At 38.7% G+C, this 26,860-nt stretch overlaps 1 protein-coding gene across 3 annotated transcripts in view; it reads right to left on the bottom strand.

Moving 5' to 3' along the window:
• luzp2 (leucine zipper protein 2) overlaps nt 1-26,860 on the bottom strand; it is a 238,041-nt gene that overhangs the window by 54,796 nt on the left and 156,385 nt on the right. For all 3 annotated transcript variants that reach the window (XM_023952509.1, XM_023952504.1, XM_023952501.1), the window contains exon 6: nt 8,089-8,151. In XM_023952509.1, coding sequence (XP_023808277.1) covers nt 8,089-8,151 — 63 coding nt within the window. The remainder of the gene's footprint in view (nt 1-8,088; nt 8,152-26,860) is intronic.

Genomic DNA, 26,860 nt, shown 5'->3' with positions numbered 1-26,860 from the left:
TTAGCAGAGTGGGAGTGTAAAGGGTTCTTATACCTGATACTGGTTTTTCCTTTTCATCACGTTAAGCTGAAATATATGAAGCAACACATTTTTAAATATTAACCTGACCATATTGAATTAGAAAGTCATCAAAATGTAAATTATAACTAACAGCAACCAATGATAAATACATGTTTTCCTATTAAGATCAACAAGTTTATCCCCATTGAAACCTAAGGAATAAAATACATTTTGACTTGGTCATGGTTTCCCCACATAACTGTCAGTCTTTTGTTAAGAGCCGGTAGCTCGAGAATTTCACAGTAACCAAGCAAATAAGATCAGCAACCTTTTCAATGTTGCCTTTCCTGCTGAATAAATTTACATTGTCAGGCAGATTAAGGGCACAAAGCTGCATCCTGTACCATACAATGGAACCAAATGCCAAGGCTACGTTAAATCAGCTTTAGGACAGTGATTACCATACTAAGTAACATGGAGCATAAAAAAATGACAGTTTGAGAGCATTTGACTTACACAATGGAAGTTACATTCCTGTTAGTACACAAATTCACAATGTGTTGTTTGCAAAAGAAGTTGAATGTTGTTTGAGTTTTTATGTAAAGATCATTCTAGAAAGCCTGACTTAATTACAAGTTTTGTCTGAAAAAACAACAATTGCATCATCTGTTGATCAAACCCTTACATTAAATGTTTGAGCAGCACATAACTGAGCTTTAAACAATAAATTGCATTCAGTGTTGGAATAAAAACAAATGACAAACTCCAAAATCTTGCTTAAGTCTGTTATGAAAGTCCTTTTCAATTGTAGATTTCTATTTTTAGATAGATTACCAAAAGGAACTCCTGTAGCTCCCAGTTAACTCTATAATCATTCTTATAATATTTGATACACGTATTCCTTAGACCCCTATCTCATCAGCATGATCCAAACTTTCTTTAAAAACCCATTGGATATAACTTCGGTCCATGTTCTGCCCTGCAGTTCATTATCTATCCACTGGGGAGGCCTTTCTCCGGTCATTTTAAAATGATGGCTTCCGTGAAATCTCATGAAGACTTTTGGCGGGAAAACTGTTTAACTCATTTTCTAAACTTTATGGTGAAAATAACTCAGCACTCACATTCAAAATTTGGCGATATTTAATCCCTTATATAACAGTTCTACCATGTTAAAATGTGAGGATCAAATTTGAGACGGTGGGTAATTAAGGTGATTTTTTTTCTCCCTGTGAATATTTTTGCATCTTAAACTAACATCTAAAACATCTTAACTAAAAAAAAAAAAAAAAGGTGAATTTTCTGTAAATCCTTTGGACTTTTCAGTGTGAAAAGTTGATGAATTTTAGTCTTGAACAAAAGTTTCTGAGCTTGGACTGTATTTCATAATAAAGCAGCATGAATGTCCAAAGAAGAAAATGTAAGAACAACAGAAAAAGTAAAAGGAGACATAGGAGAAAACTTAAACTTAGGAAACTATAGATTTTTATTATTTCCAGTTAGGTAGAAATTATTATGTTAAAGCAATGTAACGATTTATAACTAATTATTCATATAATAAAACATGCATCTTATGAGTATCTAAATGTCTGATACTTTTACAACTTTTATTTAAGATTCTCCCACCTGTTTAGAAGCTGATAAATTACACCATTGCTGGAACCTGCAAGATTTGTTTTTTCTGTAGGTGTTATGCTGTATCCGTGAACAAGGTATGACATGTCTGGATTTAAAGCTAATGTGAATAAATTTCATGCTTGTGTCAGCTGCAGTCTTAATAATTTGGTGCCCCAAACGAAGAATAACATAAACCTGCCTGCAGCGTTTGTATAAATAATTTTAAAAACAAATCTTTACCTAGATTAAAACGTCCATACTTAACTTCTCTCTGGTCCACCTTATGTGAAATTACATTTAAATGCTGAACAAATGTGTTTTAAACATTATTTTTACTTGGAAAAAAACACTGAATTTGTTAATTGTGCAAATTTTTTAGTTACTTGCTAGTAGGAACAAATGAGGATCTTTTCTTTCATTTGTCAGTTTTTACTAAAGAAGTAAAAAAATACGTTCATGATGGACCAAAATACTACCCTATAGAGGTGCGTCGTTTAAAAAAAAAATCTCAGAAACGATCCTTTTTTGTCCTTTTTTCATTCTCGACTTTCTTAATCTTTAATTTTTCTTCAATTCTGTTTTCCTTTTTCTGTTTTGTCCTTTTTCCTGCACAATATATGTGTTGTTGTCAAACTTACAGTGATCACATTTTGGATATAACTACGCCTCATTGTAACACTTAAAAAAAATCTCTTCAAAGAGAGCCAACTGCTTTTGTTAGCGGAATAGTCCATTAGTACACAGGGAGGAGGGAGGATGAAACGCTTTTACATGAGCCGTCTGTTGCCATTTCATTTATTTATTTTTAATGACAGATTAAAATAATGATGGCCGTGCACAATATTTTAGACACTATTTTTATTTGTTCAGCTTTGGGCCCCCTAAGGTGGGCAATTATTTTCCTTTGCCTAATGGTATGTCCGCCTATGCCCTGTCTACTAAGATTATTGCGACAAGTCAGAAAATGATTACTAATTTTTAATGTTTCAATGAAAATGTGCAACTATAAAAAAATAGAGTTAATTTTCTTAAAGATTTCTACTTTTTCAGCCTCAGAGACCATCCATTTTAACACTAATGGTAGGCAGACATAAGGTTCATTCTTCAGCTTTTCCATTTTAGATATAAAATGCTAAAAGGATTTTTTTTTTTAAAAAAGGCCATCAAACAATTTCTTTTCAAAATTTAACTCAGGGCAATGAAGACTGTGACCTCCAAATGCCTCTGCTCAAGTAAGGTCTCCCAGTTTATCTGCTCACTTGAGATCTTGACATCCCCCTTTCTTGATAACGGTTCTTAAACAACAATCAGAGCGACAGAGAACAGCTCGGTGTTGAGAAGTAAAAAGGAAGAGATCTTAACAACAAGGACGAAATCAGCTAAATCATGTCTTTGCTGCTTTAATCATTTCCTTTTTGTTGCTGGAAAACGTTTGCCTGTGCAAAGACTGACCAAAAGCTTCGATCAGAGTCTATTCGCTGCATTTTGACTGGGTGCAGCTCTTGAAACAATCCAATTAGATAGTCTGCTTATTCTATCGTGCCATCTTTATGGCAGGATATGAATATGTGAAAACAATTTAATATGTGCTTTGCTGGCAACATACTAGTAGTGTTCAAATTGAGGATCCTTAGACAGACAATTTAGATGCATGTAAGATGGCGGCGCGTTCACATGCACCGGATTGGCGCTCTTCATCTTTTCGTGGATTTTTGATCGTGTTTGTCCGTTTGTTTGTCTTTGTGTTTTGTGTTATTTCTGTGGATGCTCACATTGAGTACAGTCGAGACAAACTACTTTGCTTGGGGAAAAAATATTTGACGTCCAAAGACTCGCTGCTTGCTTTGCAGAATGACATTCCACCAGAGATCAAGCTTCCAGAGGGCTCCACGGCAACCTTCCTTCTGCCACCCCCAGACGCCGCAGGCGGCGCAGACAACGATGGCAGAAACGAGGCAAGAGAGGCGGCCTGCGGGCTAGGCAAAGAGCTAACCCACATCAACCAGCGCTCCCAAGTCTGTTCCTGTCCAACTACCAGTCACTCGTCAATAAGATAGACGAAATAAGACTGAGGATATTCTCCGACAAGACCTGCAGGTGTGTGTCAGTGTTCCCGGAGACTTGACCGGAAAATAGCGTCCCTGACAAAGCTATCGGGATTGCCAGCTGCACTGTTTACCGGGCCAACAGGATGGCCTGCTCCAGTAGGAAGAAAGGTGGATGCGCATGTGTTCACGTAAGGAAGCCAAACACAAATACAGATAATGGATAGAGGGACACTTTAGGAACAACGACCCTTGCAGCATGTGGAAAGGAATCAGGACTCTGACTGACTACAACAGAACCACCACACAGGTCAGTCAGGACAGGGATCTCACAGACACACGGAATCTCTTCTTTGCTCGCTTTGACAAGCAGCAGGGAAGATCCTAGCCTGCTGGCAGGATGCAGCCTGAAGTGGAGCCAAGACTCGTGCTTGAGCAGCACCAGGTGAGATCCACCCTGAAAAAGCTCAACACAGCAAAAGCAGCTGGACCGGATGGGGTGACAGGCCACCTATTGAAGTCTTGCGCTGACCAGCTGGCTGGCGTGTTTACAGATATTTTCAACTTCTCCTTACAGCTGTCCACAGTCCCCACCTGCCTCAAATCCACAACCATAGTTCCTGTGCCCAAAAAACCTGCTGTCGCAACACTCACCCCGGTGATAATGAAATGTTTTGAGAGGATCGTCCTAGAACATATCAAAGATAACATTCCCGCAAACTTTGACAAACATCAGTTTGCTTATTGGGCAAATAGATGTGCAGAGGACGCCATTTCCACCACACAGCCCTGACCCACCTGGAGCAGCCAAACAGTCAGGACGCTCTTTGTGGACTTCAGCAGCCCATTCAACACTGTGATCCCCCATAAACTGGTCCACAAACTCTCCAATCTCGGACTCTCATCCACGGTCTGTTCATGGATTATGGACATCCTTTTTCATTTTTTTTTAACTTGTTCCTGTTGATTGGGAGTTTGCGAAGTCACAGTAACGTTTGTTTTAGTGGTCTCAGTTTGGGAGTTTTGGAGTTACAGGTATTCTGAAAGTGCTAACATGAGTAGAGTGTTACTGTTGATGTAGTTAATAAAGTCTGACTGACTGACTGACTTATCTCTGACACTATTGTCTCGCTTAATGCCCCTTATACTGTAGTTTGGTGTGCCTTATATTCAGAATGACATAGGTTTGAAAATAGACCATTCATTGACGGTGGGCCTTACAATCAAGGTGTGGAAAATATGGTACCTTTTTGGAGCAACTAGATTGTACAAAGAAACAATAACCTGTCAACTATTCTAACAGCCCTTGCTGGTATTTTTTATTCAATTGTATTTTTAAGTCCAGCTTTGACATCTTATACCAGGCAATGTCTGAAATAGGAAGAGCAGCAGCAAAGACCCTCAGGTATAGAAAAGAGGCTCACTGGTGACAACAGCCATAACACTGATTAGGTCAGACGCAACGGCTTTAGCAAAAGTTGGGTGCAAAGCTGCTTAGAAACAGAGGGAAGCCAAAGCTCTTCCAGTAATGAATACTGCATGAGCCATGCCAACTGAATAGGAGGCAGAACGTCAGCTGATTGCTCAGCTGATGCAAGCTGGCACCGAGAGCGGGCGATGCTGTGAAATTTGGCAGAAATTCACTTTGTGAATGGTAAATTGATGTTGGACCATAACCATTAAAAAAGGCTAGTATCTCACCGGGCTGTGACAGCAGGTGACAAGATGAAGTCTTAAAAATTTCAAGAAAATACACGGGTCAGCACCAACCGTCACTCATCACTCCAACTTGATCTTCCTCAAACTACAGGTAAACTTTGGACTTGAATTGAACCTAGCATTAACATTTGGCTCATGTTTACTTTACATACCTTGTATATGATTTTAAAAGAAAAACATTGGGGACATCTTATTTATAATCTCATGTTTGTAGTAAACAAACAAACAAAAAAAGAATTGAACAACTTGTACTAAAATAAAAAAGATATGTATTTCCAGATTCTTCCTAAATTATTCTTTCATTTAAACTTGGTTTCTAAAAGACAGAGAACAATGGAAAAAACAAAATCGGTCAAAATATGTGCTGCAACTAAGATTTTAATCAAATTTGATAGAAATATGTTTGGCTTTTTTATTTATTCAAAAAGACTTATGGTGAGTGGTTTGATGCCCACAGGCACTTTAAAGCTGCACTCGTTTTCACATCTATTGCTTTTGGGCAAACTGAATTACTGTCCCCAAAAGTTGCAGGTCAGAACTTTGGTTTCAGTGTTAGGCGGATTCAATTCCTGGAGAAAAAGTAACATAATGATCTGTAACTCAGGATTGTTTATGGGTCACTTTGAGATGCCACTGCTCATGATACAAAAATAAAAACTTATGATGCCAGTGAAATCAAGTTATGGACCATAACCCCAGGATTTTGATTTGTTATTACATTTCATAACTAGGGATATAAAAATTAACAGTTGATAACTACAGATATGAACACGATTATGTTGTTAAAAAGCTATAAACCAATCGGGAAGCAAATGATGGGTTTGTGTTAAACTTTGTCAGTTTCTATTCCTGTTGTGTCTCTACTGTTTTTGCTTTTTATGTAGATGTGATGCAATCAAAAAGTCGTCCCCATCACACACTAGCACCTATCAAATCAATTATAATTCCCCGAAGGTGAATCACAGTGAGTGAAGTGTTTTGTGCTCACTAAACTTATGATAACCCTGTTTTCCCCAGCGACTGAAATAATTTCTGAAAAAACAGTTTAAAAGACCCAAAATGTCAGAATTTAATGTCTGACAGTGTTGTGTAAAAATCTTAGATTTTTGTTGATTAAAATAAAAAGTAATAGTGAGGGGAAAAAAGGTTTTCTTTGTTAAAATATATTTTCACTTATAGGTTTAAATGCCAAATAAATGGTATATCAAGATTGGATCCATTTAGGTAAAATAACTGGACTGTATCGTTTTGCCACAAAGCTAGTTGCATCTTTTTCGTATCGATTAGTGGACCATGTATAGAGATGTGTACCGGATCATGTGAAAGAGAAACATACACAACCCTATTTATAACCTCAGCAGAGATAGACTCAAGTTAGTCTCCAACCTCAAGCGGAAGAAGGATTTTATTATTTCATTCAGATGAATGATATGATATTTTTCCCTTGTAACCCTTATGCTATCCTAGGCACTTTAACATTGGGGGTGGGTCATCTAGACCCCACAAGACAATGCGCTAAACCTTTTTTCTTCAATGATATGTGATCTTCACTGGTGTCCATGGATTACATGAAATCCTCTTCATCTTTATCCACCTTTGTCATTGTAGGGATAACACATCAATGTAAGGATCGGGTCATCCGGACCCCACAAGATAGTACAAGGGTTAAGGTTCAAACTTTTAACCCCAGATCAGGACTGGTCCCTACAAAGTCATTTGGGACCTTTATTATGTTCGGATGTTGTTTTCGTTTGAGAAATGCAAACACGCTGCCGAGGCTGAACCTAGGTTGATGTCATGAAATTAGCGTCGCCTACAGGGAGCGAAAGGCGGTGCCTCGGAGATCGAGTCGTCTAATTTCCGGGTAGGTAAATAAGATGAAAAAATAACTAATATTTATCAAAGAAAAATGTTCTTTAGTGTGCCAAAGGTTATCTATTATAATACATACAGATATGGTTTAGTCTGAAAAGTAAAAAATAAATAAAAACATGATAGGCCCTTTAATTCCAACCAAACAACAAAATGAGTCAGATTCAGAACCTTGAAAATATAATCTAAAACACAGATCAAAAGACCTTCGGCATCGTCTTGAAGGTCCAGCATGAACCTTTCTGTGAAGAAATGATCATTCAAATGCCAAGGTCGCCATCTATCAAACTGTCAGTAGGACCACAACACACAACATTGTAAAAACCTCTAGTTATTCCACACCCTGTAAAAAGGCTGGGGGGGGGTCACCCATTGAATAGCTGCAAATCCCACGATTACACAGCACAAGCTGCTCTGACTTGAGCATATCATCCCGATGTCCGCTGGACCCGGTCCTTTAAAAGAGCCTTCATGGAGAAATTACAGCTTGAGCTTTGGTCAGCGGTAAGGAAAAAGTAGCAGCGCACAGCTCAGGACTTCAATGAGGATGTGAACCTGGTGGACTATGCTGACGGCAGCAACTGCCAAGCAATTTTAAGCAGAAAACTGGCACCAAAAAAAATGACAAAGAAAACGGTTCAAAGCAGTTCTCACAACAGCCGTAGTTCCTCAAATTGGAATCCACAGACATCAAAAAGCTTGCTGCGGCGACAAGTTGATCTCAAAGTCACTGGACAGCTAAAATCAATTTAGTGAATGGCAGATAAGTAATTAGCCAGAGCAAAGAATTCATTAGAAAAGAGAGAAACAGAGCAAACTAATTAAAAATCCTCACCTCCTCAGCATAGGTGTCACAAAGTTTGTTTCCGGAGAGAAGCTTATTTTTCAAGCTCTTGTTCTGAAAAAGAGAAACATAAAAAACATTTAAATTTGGTTGATAACAATGACAACATGTTAGGATGGATTATAAGGAGAGGTATTAGCTACTCAGAAAAGGAGAAGTTCACTTTTTAACTGCCAGAAGATGTGTTCACATCCAAACCAATTTACAAGTTTATCAATGATCCTATACCCATTGACTGTATCTGAGAAATGGACTGAGTGACAGTGACATCACCGATAGAAAATGACTTTCCGGTTCCAAAGAAATTAAGTCAATTCAGTCACCAATTTTTTGTGGTCAGACGTTACCAAGTTGGAATCAGAAACCTTTAGCAAAGATCGATTGGTCCAAGTCAGTCTGAATTTACATGTCTATAACAACCACTCTCGCTAATCAGCATTCCTGGAAGTGTCAAACATTGGAAATTTTGTCAAAGTTAAAAATTGCAGTTTGTACCCGGCTGGAATTCTACGACTTGAAGTCCTTCATACAATGGAATAGAACTGTAAAAGAAAAAGTCTTGAGCAAGATTTTTTTTTACCACTGGTTCAAGAACCAGCATTTAGCGCGTTCTTGAACGCATCACATGCTCTTTGTAATCATATTTAAAGAAACACAAATGCACTCTTTCCAATGTGCAGTTATGAGGAATTGGGCTTTACATTTAAACAATTTATTTCCTAATCAAGACAATCAAACGTGGTCAAATTTGCACAAAGTAGCAAATCCAGCATGATGTCATGTTCACATTTACTGGAGCTGCTTTTGTGTCTGAGCTTTTTCTTGGTGCTCAAAGTGCTTACAACGTGTCCATTATTCATTCACTCATCATTCATTCTTGGTGATGGTAAGCTACTGTTGTAGCCACAGCTGCCCTGGGGCAGACTGACAGAGGCGTGGCTGCCAGTTCGCGCCTACGGCACTTCTCACCGGGATCATTCATACACATTCACACACCTGTGGAGCCGCACTGGAAGCAGGGAGGTTGAAGTGTCTTGCCCAAGGACACAGCGACAACTGCCTTGAAGGCGTGGGGATCGAACCATCGGTCATTGGGCGACCTGCTCTACCGCCTGAGCCACTGCCGACCCTTTTTCCAAAAACCAACAGTGCACCTTATAATCCAGAGCGCCTTATATCTCAATTAATTCTAGCTATACTTACTGATGTCAGAGTCATTTGGAGAGGTGCACAGCGCTCTATCAAATTATCACTTTTTCAATCGAGTTGCAAATGAGATTGGATGTCATTTTGGCTACGTTCACACTGCAGGGCTTAATGCTCAATTCTGATTTTTTTTTTTATTCAATTCTTTTGCAAGGCCTTTCACATTTCCAATTTGATGCAAACTTTTGTTATTTCCTGTGTGACCAAGAAATGACCCAGAAATGACCCGCATGCACAGAACAGTACTCAACGGGGAACGACGTCACTCGTTGTTTGCGGAAGTAGCTAACGTTAACAATGGATGTCAACAACAGTGTTGTCAACAGCTGTTTATTTATTTTCACAAAGGAGCCAGCACAGTTACAATCTCCTGATTTTAAGGAGAAAATTAAAAAGGAGCATAGAAAGGTTTTTGGCCATAGCGTTTTGTTGAGCAGTGTTAGCCAAGTCGGTACAGAGAAACGTGTGTTTCGCGGAGTCGCAGCCAGGAGTGGTGGGATACTAATGTGAGGAGCCAGGATCGTCTGTACCCACGCTCGGCCATTTAGCTGAAAATGTTATCAAAAACCACCCGGTTGCGGTAAGAGCCCTTGAGTTTGGCCTGAATAGAGCTGTCACCCCAAATATTAATCAAATCGTTGACCTCGCTTCCCTTCCACTGACTGGTCTGAGCAGCATCGTCCGCCATGGTTGATGTTTCTGTTCTGTTCCCACCTACTTCAACACAGAATGATGACGTTTGTAGCGTATCGATGACGTATGGGTCGGATACATGAGGCCTGGACGTTCAGACGGATTCAGGACCCCATACCCAACTGGCCTGGGTTGCATTTGAAAAGATCTGTGTCGTTCAGACTGTCATGAAAAGATTATACAGGTCGCATAGGGGCAAAAAGATCGGAATTGGTTTGTTTCAGCCTGCAGTATGAACGTAGTAGCCTTTGAAAACGCTAACACAACTATAGTCTACCAATGTCAGACTGTTTTTCCACATGTTAGTAACAAGGTTAGTAAGTTAGCATAGTCACAGTAAAAAATGTTGTTTTAGTGGATATGCTAATGCAGCTAACATGTTTAAAAATGTCTGTTCTATCTAAACTTGTTCTATCGCACAAACACCATCACCACACTCAACAAGCATAAGCACACACACATGACGGCTGATGTTGTGCAATAAGTGGACTAGTATGACGATAGGGTTGTTTTTTTGTGTTCAATCTACCTTAAATTATTCAACTAATTTCCTGTTTTTCTTAGTACTTATTGTCGAGATTAAAACATTGTGTTGCCTACTCTTCTGAATATGCCCCTGAAAGACGCAGTTAATAAAATCTGACAGACTCTGACCCTTTTTTCTCGCATAATGTGTCTTATAGTTTGGTTTGCCTTATGTATAAAATAAGTTTAAAAAAATAGACCATTCGTTGACAGTGTGCCTTATAACAAAGAAAATATAGTACTGTCAGAAGTCAGAACTCTGTCTCCCCCTTTGGTCACCACTGGATCTGATCTTCTGTTTCCTGTGACTCTTTTTGCCTGCTGCCTGCCCCGACTCTTCCCTGGATCTTGACTACCCCATCTTTTCTCTGATGCTCCTATGCTCGTCATTGACCCCTGCCTGCCTGCCTGACCCTGATTTAGCTTTGTAGACTTTTAGCTGAGCTATTTAACCTGCTGCATTTGGATCCATAGCTGTCTGCCTGATCATGTTACAGGTACTACGAACAGCAGAGTTTCTATAAACTTAAATCAGTTGGGGTTTTCTGAAAACATCAACTGTTCTAAACCTTTACTTCCACATCAAGTCTGTTTTAGCAACAACTAATCTATCACCACATGGCTGAATACAACCTTTGGCTTATGTGTGCCCTAAGTATAGTGATCATTTGGATTGTTGGGCTTATTGTTCAGTTTTCACACCCATTTATAAGAATCAACACCATCATATACCTGCTTCAACTGCAATGTCTGCTTCTAATGTTTTAGTAGCTGTAAATAAAAAGCTCTTTTTTGAAAAAATGACATTTTCTTCCCAGAGGAATTTTTTTTGACAATCATTCTCATTAGTGTAAATGGATGTACCCGTATGTTTGTTTTTATTTTTGCTGACTTAGCATAAACATTTTCAGGGTTTTATAACTGAGCCAACTGAGATGCATTTTAAGATCTATTTTTTAATCAATCAATCCATCAAGCAAATAAAAGTGAGAGTAACAGATTCAAAAAAGAAAATTAGTTTAAAACAACAACTTTAAGGAATCCTCAGTACAGCCTGGATTCTGAACGTGACAGACAGGTTTGTGTTATTAATCTTCCAGCTTTTTGCTTCGCGACAAGGAGGGAAGAAAGACAAATGATTCAAACCCACAGCGGTGTTTGAACAGTCTGTAAAATCAGGAAAGAAATATCTCCATGGGGTCGAAGTAGGATAATCTTGAAGTGAATGAAAAACTAGGTTCACTTAAAATAAAAATAAAGAAGAGAACTGTTTTAACATTTGAAGTACACATTGTAAATTTGAAGGAAATATTGCAAAAACAAGCAACAGATGTGAAACTAAAATAAATGAAAAACCTTATTAATCTTAAAACATTATTTTTCACTGTTACCAAAACAAAGTAAAACAGTATTTGTAACAGCTGCTGTTTTGCATTTGGAACTTTTTCGTTTCTGTTACTCTGTTTTTAGTCCTTAATTTACAGTTTCAAGTTAGAGTGTTTCTATTATTTCTATTAAGATTAATAAATATATATTTGTTGGAATTTACAATTGTATTTTTGAAACTTTCAATATTTCTTTTATGTTCACAATCTAGTTTTTCATTCACTTTAAGATGATCCAGATCCACACAGGCATGGAATTGACTTTTTTTATTTTATTTTTTTATTTCATTATCTGTGCAGAGTAAAAATAAGGATCAGAGTTAAGGATGTCTGGGAGTATCCCTTGCATCAACGGCAAACTTGCCTGTGTCAGTGGCAGACCTGGCCATACTTAATTTATTGTTGTTGCCTTTGTCAGCATTGTATATCTTTGGAAGGATGAGTTTTGGAAATCATCAAACACATATTAGAGTTGATTAAAATTAACTTCGGTGCAAAAATGTCAGACTTTGTTTTTTTTTATGATGGGAAATCTGAGAAGGGCTGCTGTTAGAATCTGTTCTTCCAAATCAGCTCGCTGCCACCCCTGCAAGCAAAGCAGTATGTTTTTGTTGCCACATAGCACTTCACCAAAATAGATAAACAACCTGCTGTAAATGATATTTATCACTGACACATTACGTTAAATCAGTTTCTATTAATTTTTGCTGTGTGATTTAGGAAAAAAAAGTGATTTCAATCTTCTTGAGTAACAAATTGGCTTCAGCCCAATAGTTCAGTGGAGTGAAGCTATAGATGGCAAATGTTTATTAATAATTCTCAGCTCAACTAAATCTTATTAATATTGCATGGCATTATTCAAACAGAAAAATAAAGGCAAAATGCTTTAGACGTTTACTCTATATTTAGTTTTTTTTATGGTTTTTTATTGATCTGCATTACTGAGGGAAATGTGTTATATAAATAAGATTGCTACTGACGTCATCTATGCCAACACTTTCTAATACGATACTGAGAAATAGGACGGTTTTTTGTTTCATAGTACCCAAATTCCAAAGGTTTGGATCAATCTATAAATTTTAATAGACATTTAATTCAAATTTGATGCTTGCTGGACGCCCCAAAACCTTTCACTCAGGACAACACATGGCTAGAAAAACAGATTTGTAAAAGAAATTTAATAAAAAAATAGACAAAAAAGCAATTTATTTGAGTAAATTAGTTCATCTGGTGATTCTAGATTAGCACTGAATGAACGACTAATATTGAAGTAATATATAGCAAGCAGGACAAAAGGTGGAAAACAAACAGGGTGAGAGATCTCAATGACCAGAATTAAGCAGATGTGTGAAGAATATTAGATGCGTGATAAAATGAAAATGTGTAAAAAACTACATCCTATGTTGGGGAAGAATGCTACTATTTCTGCCAATGAAGGTGTAAAAGCAGAGCCAATGCTATTGTAAACATGTACCAACTTTCAATAGATGTTGTTTTTTCCTTTTGTTGTCTTTTTTTTTATGGACTCAGGATAGATTGACTAAAGTGAAGATCCTCATTTTTACACTGCACTTTTGAGGGTGGACCGAATCTCCTGGAATTGGTTTGCAGTTTCAAAAACTCCCCAAAAAAATTAAAAACAAATAACACAATATGTCTGTCATAATATGCCTCTACTAGATCCACAAAACAAGCTTTTAAATTGTTAGTTATTTTCCTGAAAAAGAGTAACAGGAAGTTCTAAAAGGTAACCATGCTAGCGACAAAACACCCCCACTGAGAATCAGCTTTAAGACACAGAAATGACTAAGGACCTAAAAAACACGCCTTCTGGACTCGTCTAGATACCACCAATGCCTTGGTCCCATGCACTCGTTTGAGTGCATAGGACTAAGTCATTGGTGGTATCCAGACGATCTCCGACACCATAATTTTCTCTGGTTCCCTGCCGAACTTACCCAGTTAGCACCCCAGTGCCTTCCCAGCAGCCGGGAAATACACAGGGGTTTGCATGGGTTGGGAGGAAACATAGTGCTAAACGCAAAAACTTAGAGCACCCGAGACTCCACGTTAGTAATACGTTCTCCCCCCTCAGCGACACACCCGCTGAACCCTCAACTCATGTTATTGGCTCTTCTGGGGCCTCATTTATAAAACTTTGCGTAGGATTTGCGTCAGAAGTGGCGTACGGATGAAACATAGGACGTGCGTACACACAGAAATATTCGGATTTATAAAACCGTGCGCACGCAAATCCTACGCATCTTTCCCTTAATAAATCACAACCAATTCTAAATGCAGCGCAGCTTTTGCGGCCTCATGACACGCCCATAGTTGCCCATAAATAGTCCGTGAAACGCCCACAAATGAATATTCATTGATTGCGAAACCATGGCACACACCTAGAGGAAATCAAAAAAACGTAACTTTACTCAATGTGAAGTAGAAGTTATCGTTGGCGAGGTGGAAAAGAGGAGAAAAGTGTTGTTTGGAGGGCACAGTGTGGGCATTACTAATGCCAAAAAGGCACGTGAGCGGCAAACGGTGGCAGACGCCGGAAATGCTGTAGCCTGGAGGCTACAGCGCTCCATCGGGGGGGAACCGGAGCGCCAGATGCACCGGGTGACACGCGTGGTTCCTCCGAGTGCTCCTCTGTAACGCCGGGCCCAAAAGCCCGCAGAGGTCCAAAAGGACGGCTCGAGGAAGTCGGAACCGGCTCATAAGCCACTCGTCCTCGTTTGCCATCAAGTCTTCTCGCTGTCTAAAGATGCGTTCACTCCGAATTCTTCCATTTGCCACATCTTCTAAGAGCGCAAGATCAGCCATTGTGCGTCATTACGCATTGTGATGGGGCATTTTATTATCATCCATTTAATTGCATCTGACAAGCTACAGATGTCGGTAATAATCGACGTGGAAATGGGAAATTGTTCAGCGCAAATGTAATTTCTTGTTGCTTTCTGAATGGTGAGACAAATGCCATACATTGTTTTATCAAAAATAAAACAAACTAAAGGCATATGCATGAATACCATAATTCCATAGCTTATGAAAAAATGTTTTACTATGTAAACAACTTTCCCCAGTGGACAATTAGTACGTCTGTCCGTCCGTCCGCACACCCGCACCTATATCTGCTCCGCCAGACGGACACACTGACGAGAATATCAGTTTTTTACATTATTTCGTTCTGTTAACTTTATTATTTATGAGGATGAATTGCACTACATGTCAATATTGTAGAACATATTTCACTTTTCTTTTTCCAAATATGTGTTCATTTGAATTTCTGTTGTAATTTTCGTTTGATCTTTTTTGTTTGTTTCACTGCTGATCGATCAAACGGGTGTTCGTGTAGGCTGTTAATTGTAAGACTTGCTTTGTGAAGTCTTCATATTATTTATGAGAGGCAGTATTGTCATTTTCACTTTCACGTGTTTCTTCCATCTGCCGACGGTGTCGCCGTTTCTCATTTCCCCCGTTTTTGTGCGTGCGCCTGGGTCAGAGCTTGCGTGGAGGACGGCACATTTTCCCGTCAAGTTTGCTTTTCATAAATCTCAACTATTGCGAAGAGAGTGGCATACGCCTTCTTTTGCGCGTACGCAACGTTTATAGATGAGGCCCCTGAAGTTACAAATGTGGAGCTCCCAGCGGCTACAGTCAGGTGTTACCCGGGGGCCAGAGTTGGTGACATTGAACCTTAGGATGTTAGCTCAGACTAAGTCCAGGTTCCGTCGAGTCGTGATTCACGCAGGCGGTAATGATGCCCGACTGAGCCAATCAGAGGTGGTTAAGTTAAACGTAGCTTCGGTGCTGCAGGTTTCTGGGTAGTCCGGTCCCATAGAAGGTCATGAAAGGAGGGGCTGCATCTTAAGGGGAGCTCGTACGGCCACCTCAAAGGACTTCATGAGCCTGGGAAGTACTATTGTCATGGATGTGATAAGTGAATTGTGAAGTATTTGTATGAATAATATGAGGTCCATGTACTTATGATGTACAGGGGATCCTGTCATTTGGTGCCCTTATGTCATACTCTAGTCATTAGTGAAGTTTAAGTACTGGCTCCTTACTGACCACCTGCAAAAGCTGCATCCCATTTTAGTCCTGCAGAGAGTTCGTATCCAGCCGTAAGGGCAGTTGTGACAAAAGCTTCACATTTGACATAAGTTATTTAGGAAATACCAGTGTAAATTTTATACATGTGTTTTGCATCTGTTATGTTGAATATTTCTAAAATTTGGGATGTAGACTTAATCTATAACCTTAAATTATAGGAAAACGAGACACCCTGATAAGACTTAGCAGTCAGGTACCTTGCATTTAGGCGTTTAGTTGATAGCTCATTTTAAATTACCACATAGGACACTTGGTCAAAAAATAAAAAAAACAAAAAAATCATACTCAAGAGTTTTGTAGCAACATTTCCAAACACCATGTTCACACAGCAGAAAACACTATATTCCATTAATAGAAAAATCTTTTTTATTTTTTTAAGACTCAAATAAGAAGAAATTTGATTTATCCTGCAGACCAAACTGTACTGAAAGTCTTCCCTTCTCACACCCACACCTGTGTGCACTGTTCTGTACTCAGGAACGCACAGCACATGCACACTGAGCTGAGGTAATGAGCTGCCATGGCAGCTGTTTTGTGATTCAGTGAGGCAAAACTGGCCCAGCACAGCGGCACCTCATCTCTCCCCTACTGAGGGACCACCATCTGAGGACATGTGGAAGTGGCAGCCATCAGAAAAAGTGACGTAACTTAGCCCAGGGACATACTCAGGGTGTAAATAAGATTCTTTGGAGGTTATTTGTCAAAGTGCATTATGCAAAGTGAGATGCACTGAGCTACCAAATGTCAAAACGTGTTAGTGCTGCTACACTGTCATTCCGTGGAATGGAACTTTTTTTTTTTTCAAATCCAAAAGTCCATATTTTAAATTTATAAAAGTGAAACGCCACATAAAAGAGTTCAGTTTGGTTCATCATGGGGCATTTATAATCACTGGATGTTTTTCAGTGTTAAAAATATCTAAATATCTTTTCTTAACTTTAAAAGCCTTAATTAAAAAAGCAAAAAAAGGATCTATAGTCTTATAAATTGTTGTGGCTGTGCTTGCTGCTGTTGAAGCAATTTTAAGACGTACATAAAACACTCTTTTTAAGAGTTGCAAACAACGTTGGGTGTTATTGTGAATATGCCAACGTGGCTAACGTATAGCGGCATTAGACTGTTTTTTTTTTATTAACGTAACACTGCCATGGTTGAGAGTTAGCGTAGTCATACTAACATGTGTTTTAGCGATATCAATCGGTTTTTACGTGTCGCCAAAAAGTCAGGGAGCAGCATTTATTATAAATATGCTAATGCGGCTAATACTTCTAACGTAGCTAACGTGTTCCAAAGAAGTTACTTAAACATGTTAAAGTCTGACTGAATCACAGACTTATCTCTGGATTTACTCTGATTCTCATTTCAAAGTGATTTTGAGAGGCGCATGGCGCTCTGACATGTTTGGTAGATTCAAAGATTTTTTTAATATCATTGTATTTCTACAGCGAAATTCTGTAATAGGGATTTGGGGTAGGAGGGATTAATGTGAACATGCTAATGGTGCTAATGCGGCTAACGTGTACTATTGTCACGCTTTTTATTTTTATTTTTTACATGTTCTGAACAAGGATGGGAGTTAGCGTAGTCACAAGCTATGTCCGAATACCCACCCTAATCCCTAAAAAACGATTTAGTGCGGTACAATGTAGTGCCCTGGATTGTAACCCTTGTGCTATCTTAGATGACCCCACCCTTACATTGACGTGTTATTCCTACCATTACAAAGGTGGATAAAGGTGGAAAGATTTCATGTAATCCATGGACACCAGTGAAGATCACAAATCATTAAAGAAAAAAGGTTCAGCGCACTTTCTAGTGGGTCTAGATGACCCAACTCCCAATGTTAAAGTGCTTAGGATAGCACAAAGGTTAAAAGCAATTCAGACACCATGCTCACTACTTTTTTCCTGGCCGTGAATATGACGTAATCGATTTCATGAAGTGAAAATCTAATTGATGTGAGTGTTTATGAAGATGAAAACTTTGATATTTTAATTTTAAAAATTCATTTATATACATATTTTTTGCAAAAAATTGTTCAAGCGCAATATTTGCCAATCTAGTGAGCGCTGCTGCAGACTTCTGGGAAATTTCTAGGGCACTCGATTCTGGAATTGTAGATTCGGACAGCACTAGAAAAATGGCGAACACTCCATATTTAAAGTGCACTATATAGTAAGTAGTGAAGGAATTTGGACATAGCCACAGTAACATTTGTTTTGGCAATAGCATTATTAACAAGACTAGGAGTCACAGGTATTGTAAATATGCTAATGCCAATGATTCTTACGTCACCAATGGGTCTACCGTTTAGCCTGTAACAAAGAGTTAATGTGAACGCAGTTATTAAAGTCTGACTGACAGACTGATCTCTAACTCTTATCTTGCTCATTGTAGCTTAGAATCTGGTGCTTCCCATTGTTTAGTCTATTATTTCATTAGGAAAATATTTAGTACAGTACAGTTACCTAAAGCAAATTCGTTGACTTTCTAGAGGACCTTGTTAGCAAAAAGTTGCCCATTGGAGTGAAGCCACCAGTTATTTTCACACATTAAAAGTGCTGTTGTGCCTCAGCATTGTCATTGCTGTTTATCTAGGTCAACTTTTACACCACTCCACAGCTATTACTGCAGGTTTCTTTGAGCTTCGTCATCATCCAGTCGTGTTTTTCATGTAATCGCACTCAAGTTGTTCATTTACGGCACAGAGTGTAAAAGTCATATGCATAATAAAGTTTCCATATTTCATTTCTGTGTCAAGTCCTCCCACACAGCCCTCTTTCCACAAAGCTCTGCAAAGTTTAAATTAGCTGGAAAATCTCCATTACCCTTAGTGTTGACATTTCCATTTTCACAAATTAGACTCACACTTGCCATGGTGTTCTCATTGCCTGACACCACTTATGAACACTACAGGCATAGCACTGTTGTCACAACACATTCCAGCTTGAAAGGTCAATGAGATTCATTAGAAAAACAAATAAAACAACTCAAAACGACAAAATGATTCTGTCACATTTCCGGGGCTAAAACACTGATTTTATCATCATGCCCCTAAAACCATACAGTCTACACCAGGGGTGGGCAATTCCAGGCCTCGAGGGCCGGTGTGTCTGCATGATTTCCAGATACTCTTGCCCTACTCATGGCTGATTACCTGGTTCAGGTGTGTCCAGCCAATCAGAACATGCCAGAGCAGGGTATGCTGGAAAACATGCAGGACTGCGGCCCTCAGTGCCCACCTCTGGTCTACACGCAAGGCAGCGGATTCAGTCAAGAGTTTCTGCTGCCGTGATAGAGTAGAATTAACACACGAATCAACGTTTATTGTACAATAAAGTATTGAAATGGCAGTGGGAATTTCTTTTCAAAGGTTTGTGAGGTAATTAGGTGGTTTTGAGGCTTTTTACATCTCTAGGTTTATGCAAAAACATATATATATATATATATATGTAAAAAAAAAAAAAAACGCCCCTCTCACCCTCCGCGGGTGGTTTCTCCTCCAAGCTCCGGTCCTCTACCAGAGGCCTGGGAGCTTGAGGGTCCTGCGCAGTGTCTTAGCTGTTCCTAGCACTGCGCTTTTCTGGACTGAGAGGTCTGATTTTATATATATATATATATATCATTGTTATTAATTAATGTGACAGTGTGAATGTTGCAGACAATGGAGAGCAGAGGATACAGTGCTGGAAGACAGATGTCCTCATGGGATGACAAACCCCTGCATGAGATGTACCACCGGACAATAACTGAAGTGGCTGATATCAAGAAGTCCCACCAATGGCTAGAAAGGGCTGGCCTACAGGACAGCACTGAAGCACTCATCCTGGCAGCCCAGGAACAAGCCCTGAGCACCAGAACGATAGAGGCTCAGATCTACCACACCAGACAAGACCCAAGGTGTGGGCTGTGCAAAGAGGCGCCTGAAACAATCCAGCACATAACTGCAGGGTGTAAGATGCTTGCAGGGAAAGCATACATGGAGCGCCACAATCAAGTGGCTGGAATAATATACGGGAACATATGTGCAGAATTTGAACTGGAAACCCCAAGGTCAAAATGGGAAACACCTCCGAAGGTGGTAATTAATGAGAGGGCAAAGATCCTGTGGGACTTCCAGATCCAGACTGATAGGATGATAATGGCGAACCAACCAGACATTGTAGTGGTGGATAAAGAACAGAGGAAAGCCGTTGTGGTGGATGTGGCAGTGCCAAGCGATGGGAACATCAGGTAGAAGGAACATGAGAAACTGGAGAAATACCAGGTTGAAAAAGTTGATCCAACTCAAATGAATCACTTCAATTGGTAACATGTAATCGAATAAAGTTTATTCAACTTCATTTTTTGTGTCTAACTTAATTTAATATGTTGATCCAAACCAAATGAATCACTTCAATTGATACTTAATTGAATTAAGTTTATTCAACTTATTTTTTTACATCTATACAACTCAAATTAACACGTTTATCTAACTTAATGTCATACATGTATCCTACACAATACAATGTATTTGTGGCATTGTTTTTTTATTTTTTTCTCTGTGATAGTATATGCATTTAAGTTTAGGCCAACAGGCCTTGCAATTCCCATATCAGAGACATGAATGACCTTTTAATGTTTTTCATTACAGGGCAGGAGCTCAAATGTTATGAACGCTATCTTTGATAATGGGACATTCGGCATCTTTCCGAAAAAGGGGGTTGGTCATCATCCTCTTACACACTCTAAGTCAGGTTGCAGAAAGAAATAAACACAACAGTTTAAATTACTATTAAAAACAGAGAGAAAAAGCTAGACAACAAAACACATGGACAAAAACTCACACTTAAGCCCCAATCTGCCCAGACAGGCAATGAAAATGGTATCCCACAATTCCTTGCGCTGCCTTACATTATGACATCATGACACACTGACAGCTTCACACCAAAGCTACACCAACTTAATTGAATTACGTTGATTGAAAGTAAAATAACTATGTCAGACAACTACATGTTATTTTTTAAGTTGAATGAACTAAAAAAAAAGATTTATTCTCACCAAACAAAATAATTAAGTTGGACCAATGTAAATAAAGTTCATCTTTCCAACTACAGCCCAAATTCTCTTTTTAGAGTGAAGAACTGGAGAAAGCATGGAAAGTGAAGGTGACAGTGGTGCCTGTGGTAATTGGAGGACTCGGGGCAGTAACCCCCAAGATGGAGGAGTGCCTGCAACAGATACCTGGAAAGACCTCAGACCTCTCAGGCCAGAAAAGCGCAGTGCTAGGAACAGCTAAGATGGGGTTTATGTATTATATATATATATATATATATATATATATATATATATATATATATATATATATAGCTGTTTTATACATGTAGCTGTTTTAACCCTTGTGCTATCCTAGGCACTTTAACATTGGGAGTTGGGTCATCTGGACCCACTAGTCAGTGCGCTGAATATTTTTCCTTCAATGATTTGTGATCTTCACTGGTGTCCATGGATTACATGAAATATTTTCACCTTTATCCACCTTTGTCATGGTAGGGAGAACACGTCAATGTAAGGGTGGGGTAGCACAAGGGTTAACGTGATAGATTTCTAAAAAGGATTCTATCCTTTTGTTTGTTTGTGGTACTGTTTGCCTGCCTGGCTTGTCTTTGTTCATTTGTTCATAAGGAAGGAAACTGCCGGTAACTGGCTGTCAATGAACAGTGGTGGCCCATAATCTGTGCGGACTCTTTGTCATGCTCATGTGTAGAAGAGGAAAAATGACCGTCAACTGCACAACTTTTTCAATGGACACAGGGGTAGCTGCAATATTTGACCATAATTAGTGTTTTTAGCTCTCCTGAGTTCCCAGTGGTGGAGACAAACTCCAGCTGGGACTTAGCAGAACCATTAAAGGAGACGAATGGTAGTGCTGAAAATTTTAAAAGGTTTCATTATTAGCTGAACAGCGAGACTCCTTGTTTTGTGTTCTGATTTATAAATGTCATGTAGAGTTGGTTGACTTCCCCTTTGAAGCTTTGAAAAATGTAAAATAGACAGTTGTCATTATCAGCTTTTTAATCAATTATGCTTGTGAGTATTTGAAACCCCAAAGGCTCCTCTGTGTTGGGAGGTCTGTGTGCAGATTTTTTAAGGATTCTTGCTAAAAGAAATAGAAGAAAGGTCACAAATGACTTAATAACCGTTATCGATGCTGAAACAACCTTTATAGTGAAGTAATTATAGTTTTTTTTTCCATTGCTGTTTTATAAATGTGAAGTAATTATATCTGAATTAATTATATTAAAATGGGAAAAAAATGTTAATATCGATTTTCTTTGTCAACAGTTAATTATTTGATCATTTTAAGAAATGTTTGTGTTTAGGTGTGTGTGTATATCTGAAAATTAGAAAGAGTTAGTGTGTGACCTTTGAACTTGTTCAGTTGATTTAAAAACTTCGTAATGCGCCAGTACTTGTAAACATAAACAAAAAAAAACCCCACAAAGTATCACTTTTTCCAATGATGGAGCCCCTTTAGGAAAAGTCATCAAATTTCAGATTGGGATAGATATGTTAAGGTATTTTTTTCTACACCTAAACAGGGCAATGGGTCACTTTCTACCCACCAGACTAGGGTTAATTTTTTTCTTTCAATACAAAGTGTTAGCCGAAAGTAAAAATAATAAAATTTGAAGAAGAAAAAAAGGAGAATAAATAAATAACAATAGGCAACTCCTTTCTTTGTTTTCCTCCTCCCAAAAAGGGTGTCTTTTTAAAGTCCTTACAGACCACTGCGTAATAATATCATTATGATTAAAAAATAAATAAATAAGTCAGTTGACAGCCAATCACATTCCCATGCAGAGATTTTACATATAACACATCCAATTACTGGTTCTGTCTGTGAAGACTGTCAAAGCATGAAAACACAAGATGCTCACGGTGCAAGAAAATTACGATGCGGCCCACACCCCCGTAGTTCAAAAGTGGACCGGCCCATCTAAAGGAAATTAGCAAATCGACAACATGAATAAGATATTAAATATGACAAACTCCCAGACTGCTGGCAACCTCACGTGAACTCATCTTGGCAGATCCTCGGGGGGCAAAGAAAAGCAATGGGAGGGGCCGGGTGCACTTCAAGGTCTGCTGATGGCTTTTTGACGTACCTGTCTGCCATGTCATTTTGGCTGATGAATGTCGCAAGGGCAAGAAGTACGAGTATGTGAAGTGAAGCAAATAAATAATATAAAAAAAATAAATACTGAATTTGTTTTATGCACCCAAACAAAGTTTATGTTTTTATCAGTGCTGCCACTGATTCTAGCTGTCAGTCTTTTCTGCTGATAGAAAAACAAAAAACAAAAAGATCTGCATCTTCGTTTGACCATGTGTCCCGTTTTGTTCATTTTCTTTATAGACTCTGGCTCTCTGTATTTCTCATCAAAAAGATGATGAGTTGTGTCGTGAGACTTCTGACAATGCCTCAGGCTGTTAAAAAAAAAATGAGATGAGATGAACTCAACTGATCCTCTCAGACAGCAACAAAGAAAGACCCGATGGTTCAGTGTGAAGCTTCAGCTTGGCATCTGCATAATAATACAGCTGCTGTCCGTCCCCGAAAAAAGCCACTAACCTCAATATCACCTACATAGTCATTTCCAGACTCTCTTTATTCACACCTAAATTAGTTGAAATAATCAGATAAATTATGTAAAACCAAATTTAAAGCTTTTTCCGAGTGTGTCTTGATGTAATTGTCCTAATTGCATTTAATTCATTGCTTCATAATAAAGTCATATGAACAAAAAATGAGTTGAAGTCATTTATTCATCTTCTAAACCCGTTTTCACCGTCTCAGGATTACAGGGCTGCTGGAGCCTATCCCGGCCACTTGCGGGCGAAAGCAGGGGACATCCTGGACAGGTCGCCAGTCTGTCGCAGGGCCACAAATCACAAACCCACAGTCACACCTTGGAACAATTTAGAGTAACCAATTGACCTATGAAGCATGTTTTTAGACGGTGGGAAGAAGCCAGAGTCCCTGGAGAGAAGCCACGCATGCATGAGGAGAACATGCATTCTCCACACAGAAAGGTCCCCCATTTGTTGTTCTGTTTCAGGTCCCAAGCCCGGACTTGAACCGGGGGCCTTCTTGCTGTGAGGCAAGAGCTGCGCCACCGTGCAGCCTGGATTAAACTCAAAAATTGAAAATATTCGATTGTTTACCCAAATCATCTATGCCTTAGTCACAATTGCCGTTATGGGTGGATAAGGAGATCGTAGACCGTTCTGTGAGCCCGTAGAGCAGAAATCTTCAATGCACTTTTATTTTTTATTCCACAGGAATACTGCAGGTGACATGTTGTAGCTAACACTCATACAACGCGCAAGTGTAAGTATGGGTGACGTAGGTGAGACGTAACCATGTTGTACCAGTTTTTCTGTCTTTTTCAACGACCATCAAACCTGCACACTGTGTAAAGAGCCCATTAGTGGTGTTCACATTGCAGTCTGACTGCCCACTTCATATACAGGTACTTACGTATCGCACACATGCCTTGAAAATACCACAAGTACGCATGACAATCGCACATTGCCTTAAAATGGTTGCACGAGCCGCTACGGAACTGTAAGTTACCCCTGCACTCTCCTGAAGGTGAACCGCACCTGTCTATGACCCTCTACAGACCAAGTCAACCCATACAACTGCAGCACCCGTGTGGAGGTATACATGTCTTCAATCATCAGAAATATGCAACAAGAACATGTTAAAAACAGCACAAAGCAGATTTTCAACCAAGTGGGTCTTTAAAAAGAGAAATAATAATAATAATAATTTAATAATAATAAGCTAATTAATTAAATTAGCTTTCCATGATTCAATTTAGAACAGTTTAATAATCGACAAGATGTTTCTCTCTTGAATATGTTTAAAAAAAAACTCATTATGAGTTACATTACTTGGCCAATGAGAGATAAATTCCATGTATTAATCTCGACAAATGACTTTTCGTTGTCTTTTTGACTGAGATTAAGACATGTTACTGTGTTCTCTCTTGCTTTGCTCATTATGGAAATTCAATTCATTTCATTAGAAACCAAGTGTGTTTGGAAGTCACATCAAATTCTTGTCAAGAGCTATGAAAAAAAAGTCTATGAAATCTTCACACATTTATTAAAATTTTGTATGAAACACCCACTGACTGCACACACTAACCCTGACCTATACGAAATGGATTTGAAGTGTCTGCTACATTCAAATTCTAATAAAGTACTTATTTGTGTTGCTTTTAGCTGGTATTAAATAAGGTTTTGGGTCATTGAAGAGAATAAATTAAAAACACTTCAGGTACGATCTTTTGCTCCTAGACACACCGTCTTTTTAGCACATTTTTTCAGCGGTGTCCCAGTTCAACATGTGAGACTGCTAACCAATTCTAGCCCCCTGTTTTTTTCCCATCAGAACTCCAAGCTCATCCATCATTTTTGCAGGACATTTGAGGTTTCCTGTGATGATCAGGGGGGAAAAAAAGAACTTTGAAATGTGTTTCTCTTCTTACACTTTTGCTCCTGCTTGACATCTGTAATGCCTTCTTTCTGTCTCAGGTGGGATTAAAGAGTCATTTTGCCGCCACCTGGAGTCATAAAAAGCCGATGACCAGCTCCATCATGTACAGATGCTTTCTGAAGCTGGTCATGCATCTTGTTAGATGTAGAAAAAAAAACCCACAAGTTTCTTAGGTTATTTTTCATGCATGAGTAGTTATTAAGGCATTTTCTAACATAAAATAATGTAAAATTAAATTAAAAAATGAAAATTTAAACAAGATTGCCAAAATAAAAGCGTCTGGAGCTGCTCTTTGAAACATTTGCACTCGGGGACACACTTCAACGAACAGATATGAAATTGAGTCGTTTAAAGGGCAATAAAGTTTAAGATCATCAGCATAAAATTGATTTAAAAAATACTTTTTTCCTTTATAAGCTGTAGACATAAACGGAAGCTTTTTAGTTTTGAAGAGTCAATATTAGGCTGTTAAGGAACAGGTTTTACAACAGTATGTTTATCTAATAGGAAAGATTTAAAAACTAAGCAACCAATCAAACACCATTTGAAATAAGATGTTCATAAAATGTCAACAAGACTACATAATTGGTTTGGTCTTTCTCAGTATGGGGTTGATGTTTTTGATGTCCCACGGTCTTACTACAAAATGTTCACGAATGAGGATCCATCCTGCTGAAAAAGATACAGTATGTTCCTGTCCACTGCTTTCTCATGCAAGAGGAATGGTATCAAGTGAAACTCAACTGAAGAAAGAAACGTACAAAGAAAAAAGAAACCATCCAGCATGGTTTTTGTAACAAGCTGCCATTTGAGGGAAAATTGATCCGAAACAGACATGTAGAGGTAAAAGACCACAGTTATAACAGAAGGACAGAGTTACTGCCTAGTACAGTACATACCATGGATTAATGGAACACAATCAAAGTCAATGCACTTTGTATTTTTTTACAAAAGGATGCTAAATGATTTCTTACTTTCAAAGTTCTTGACACTCCATCCACTTGAATTCCTCAATTACTACAATTACAAAAAATCTGGATTATGTCAAACAGATCTAAGAATATTTGGAAAAATAGCTCAAAACACATCACACTAAATGAAAACTAATGATTGAGTGTTCCACTGTCACCAAAACATCACAACATATTTACCATATTTTTTGGACTACATATTTTGAACACTTTGGCTGGGGTAGCCACTTCCACTCATAAACCACAACCACTAGAGGGCAATGTAGGTGTGTGTATCAGCATTTGCTACTGACAGCAACGCAGAAGAAGAAGCACTG

The sequence above is a fragment of the Oryzias latipes genome, chromosome 3 (genome assembly GCF_002234675.1).
Source record: "Oryzias latipes chromosome 3, ASM223467v1".
Lineage (NCBI taxonomy): Eukaryota > Metazoa > Chordata > Actinopteri > Beloniformes > Adrianichthyidae > Oryzias > Oryzias latipes.
The sequence above is the reverse complement of the archived record's forward strand: the minus strand, read 5'-3'. Positions and strand labels throughout refer to the sequence as shown.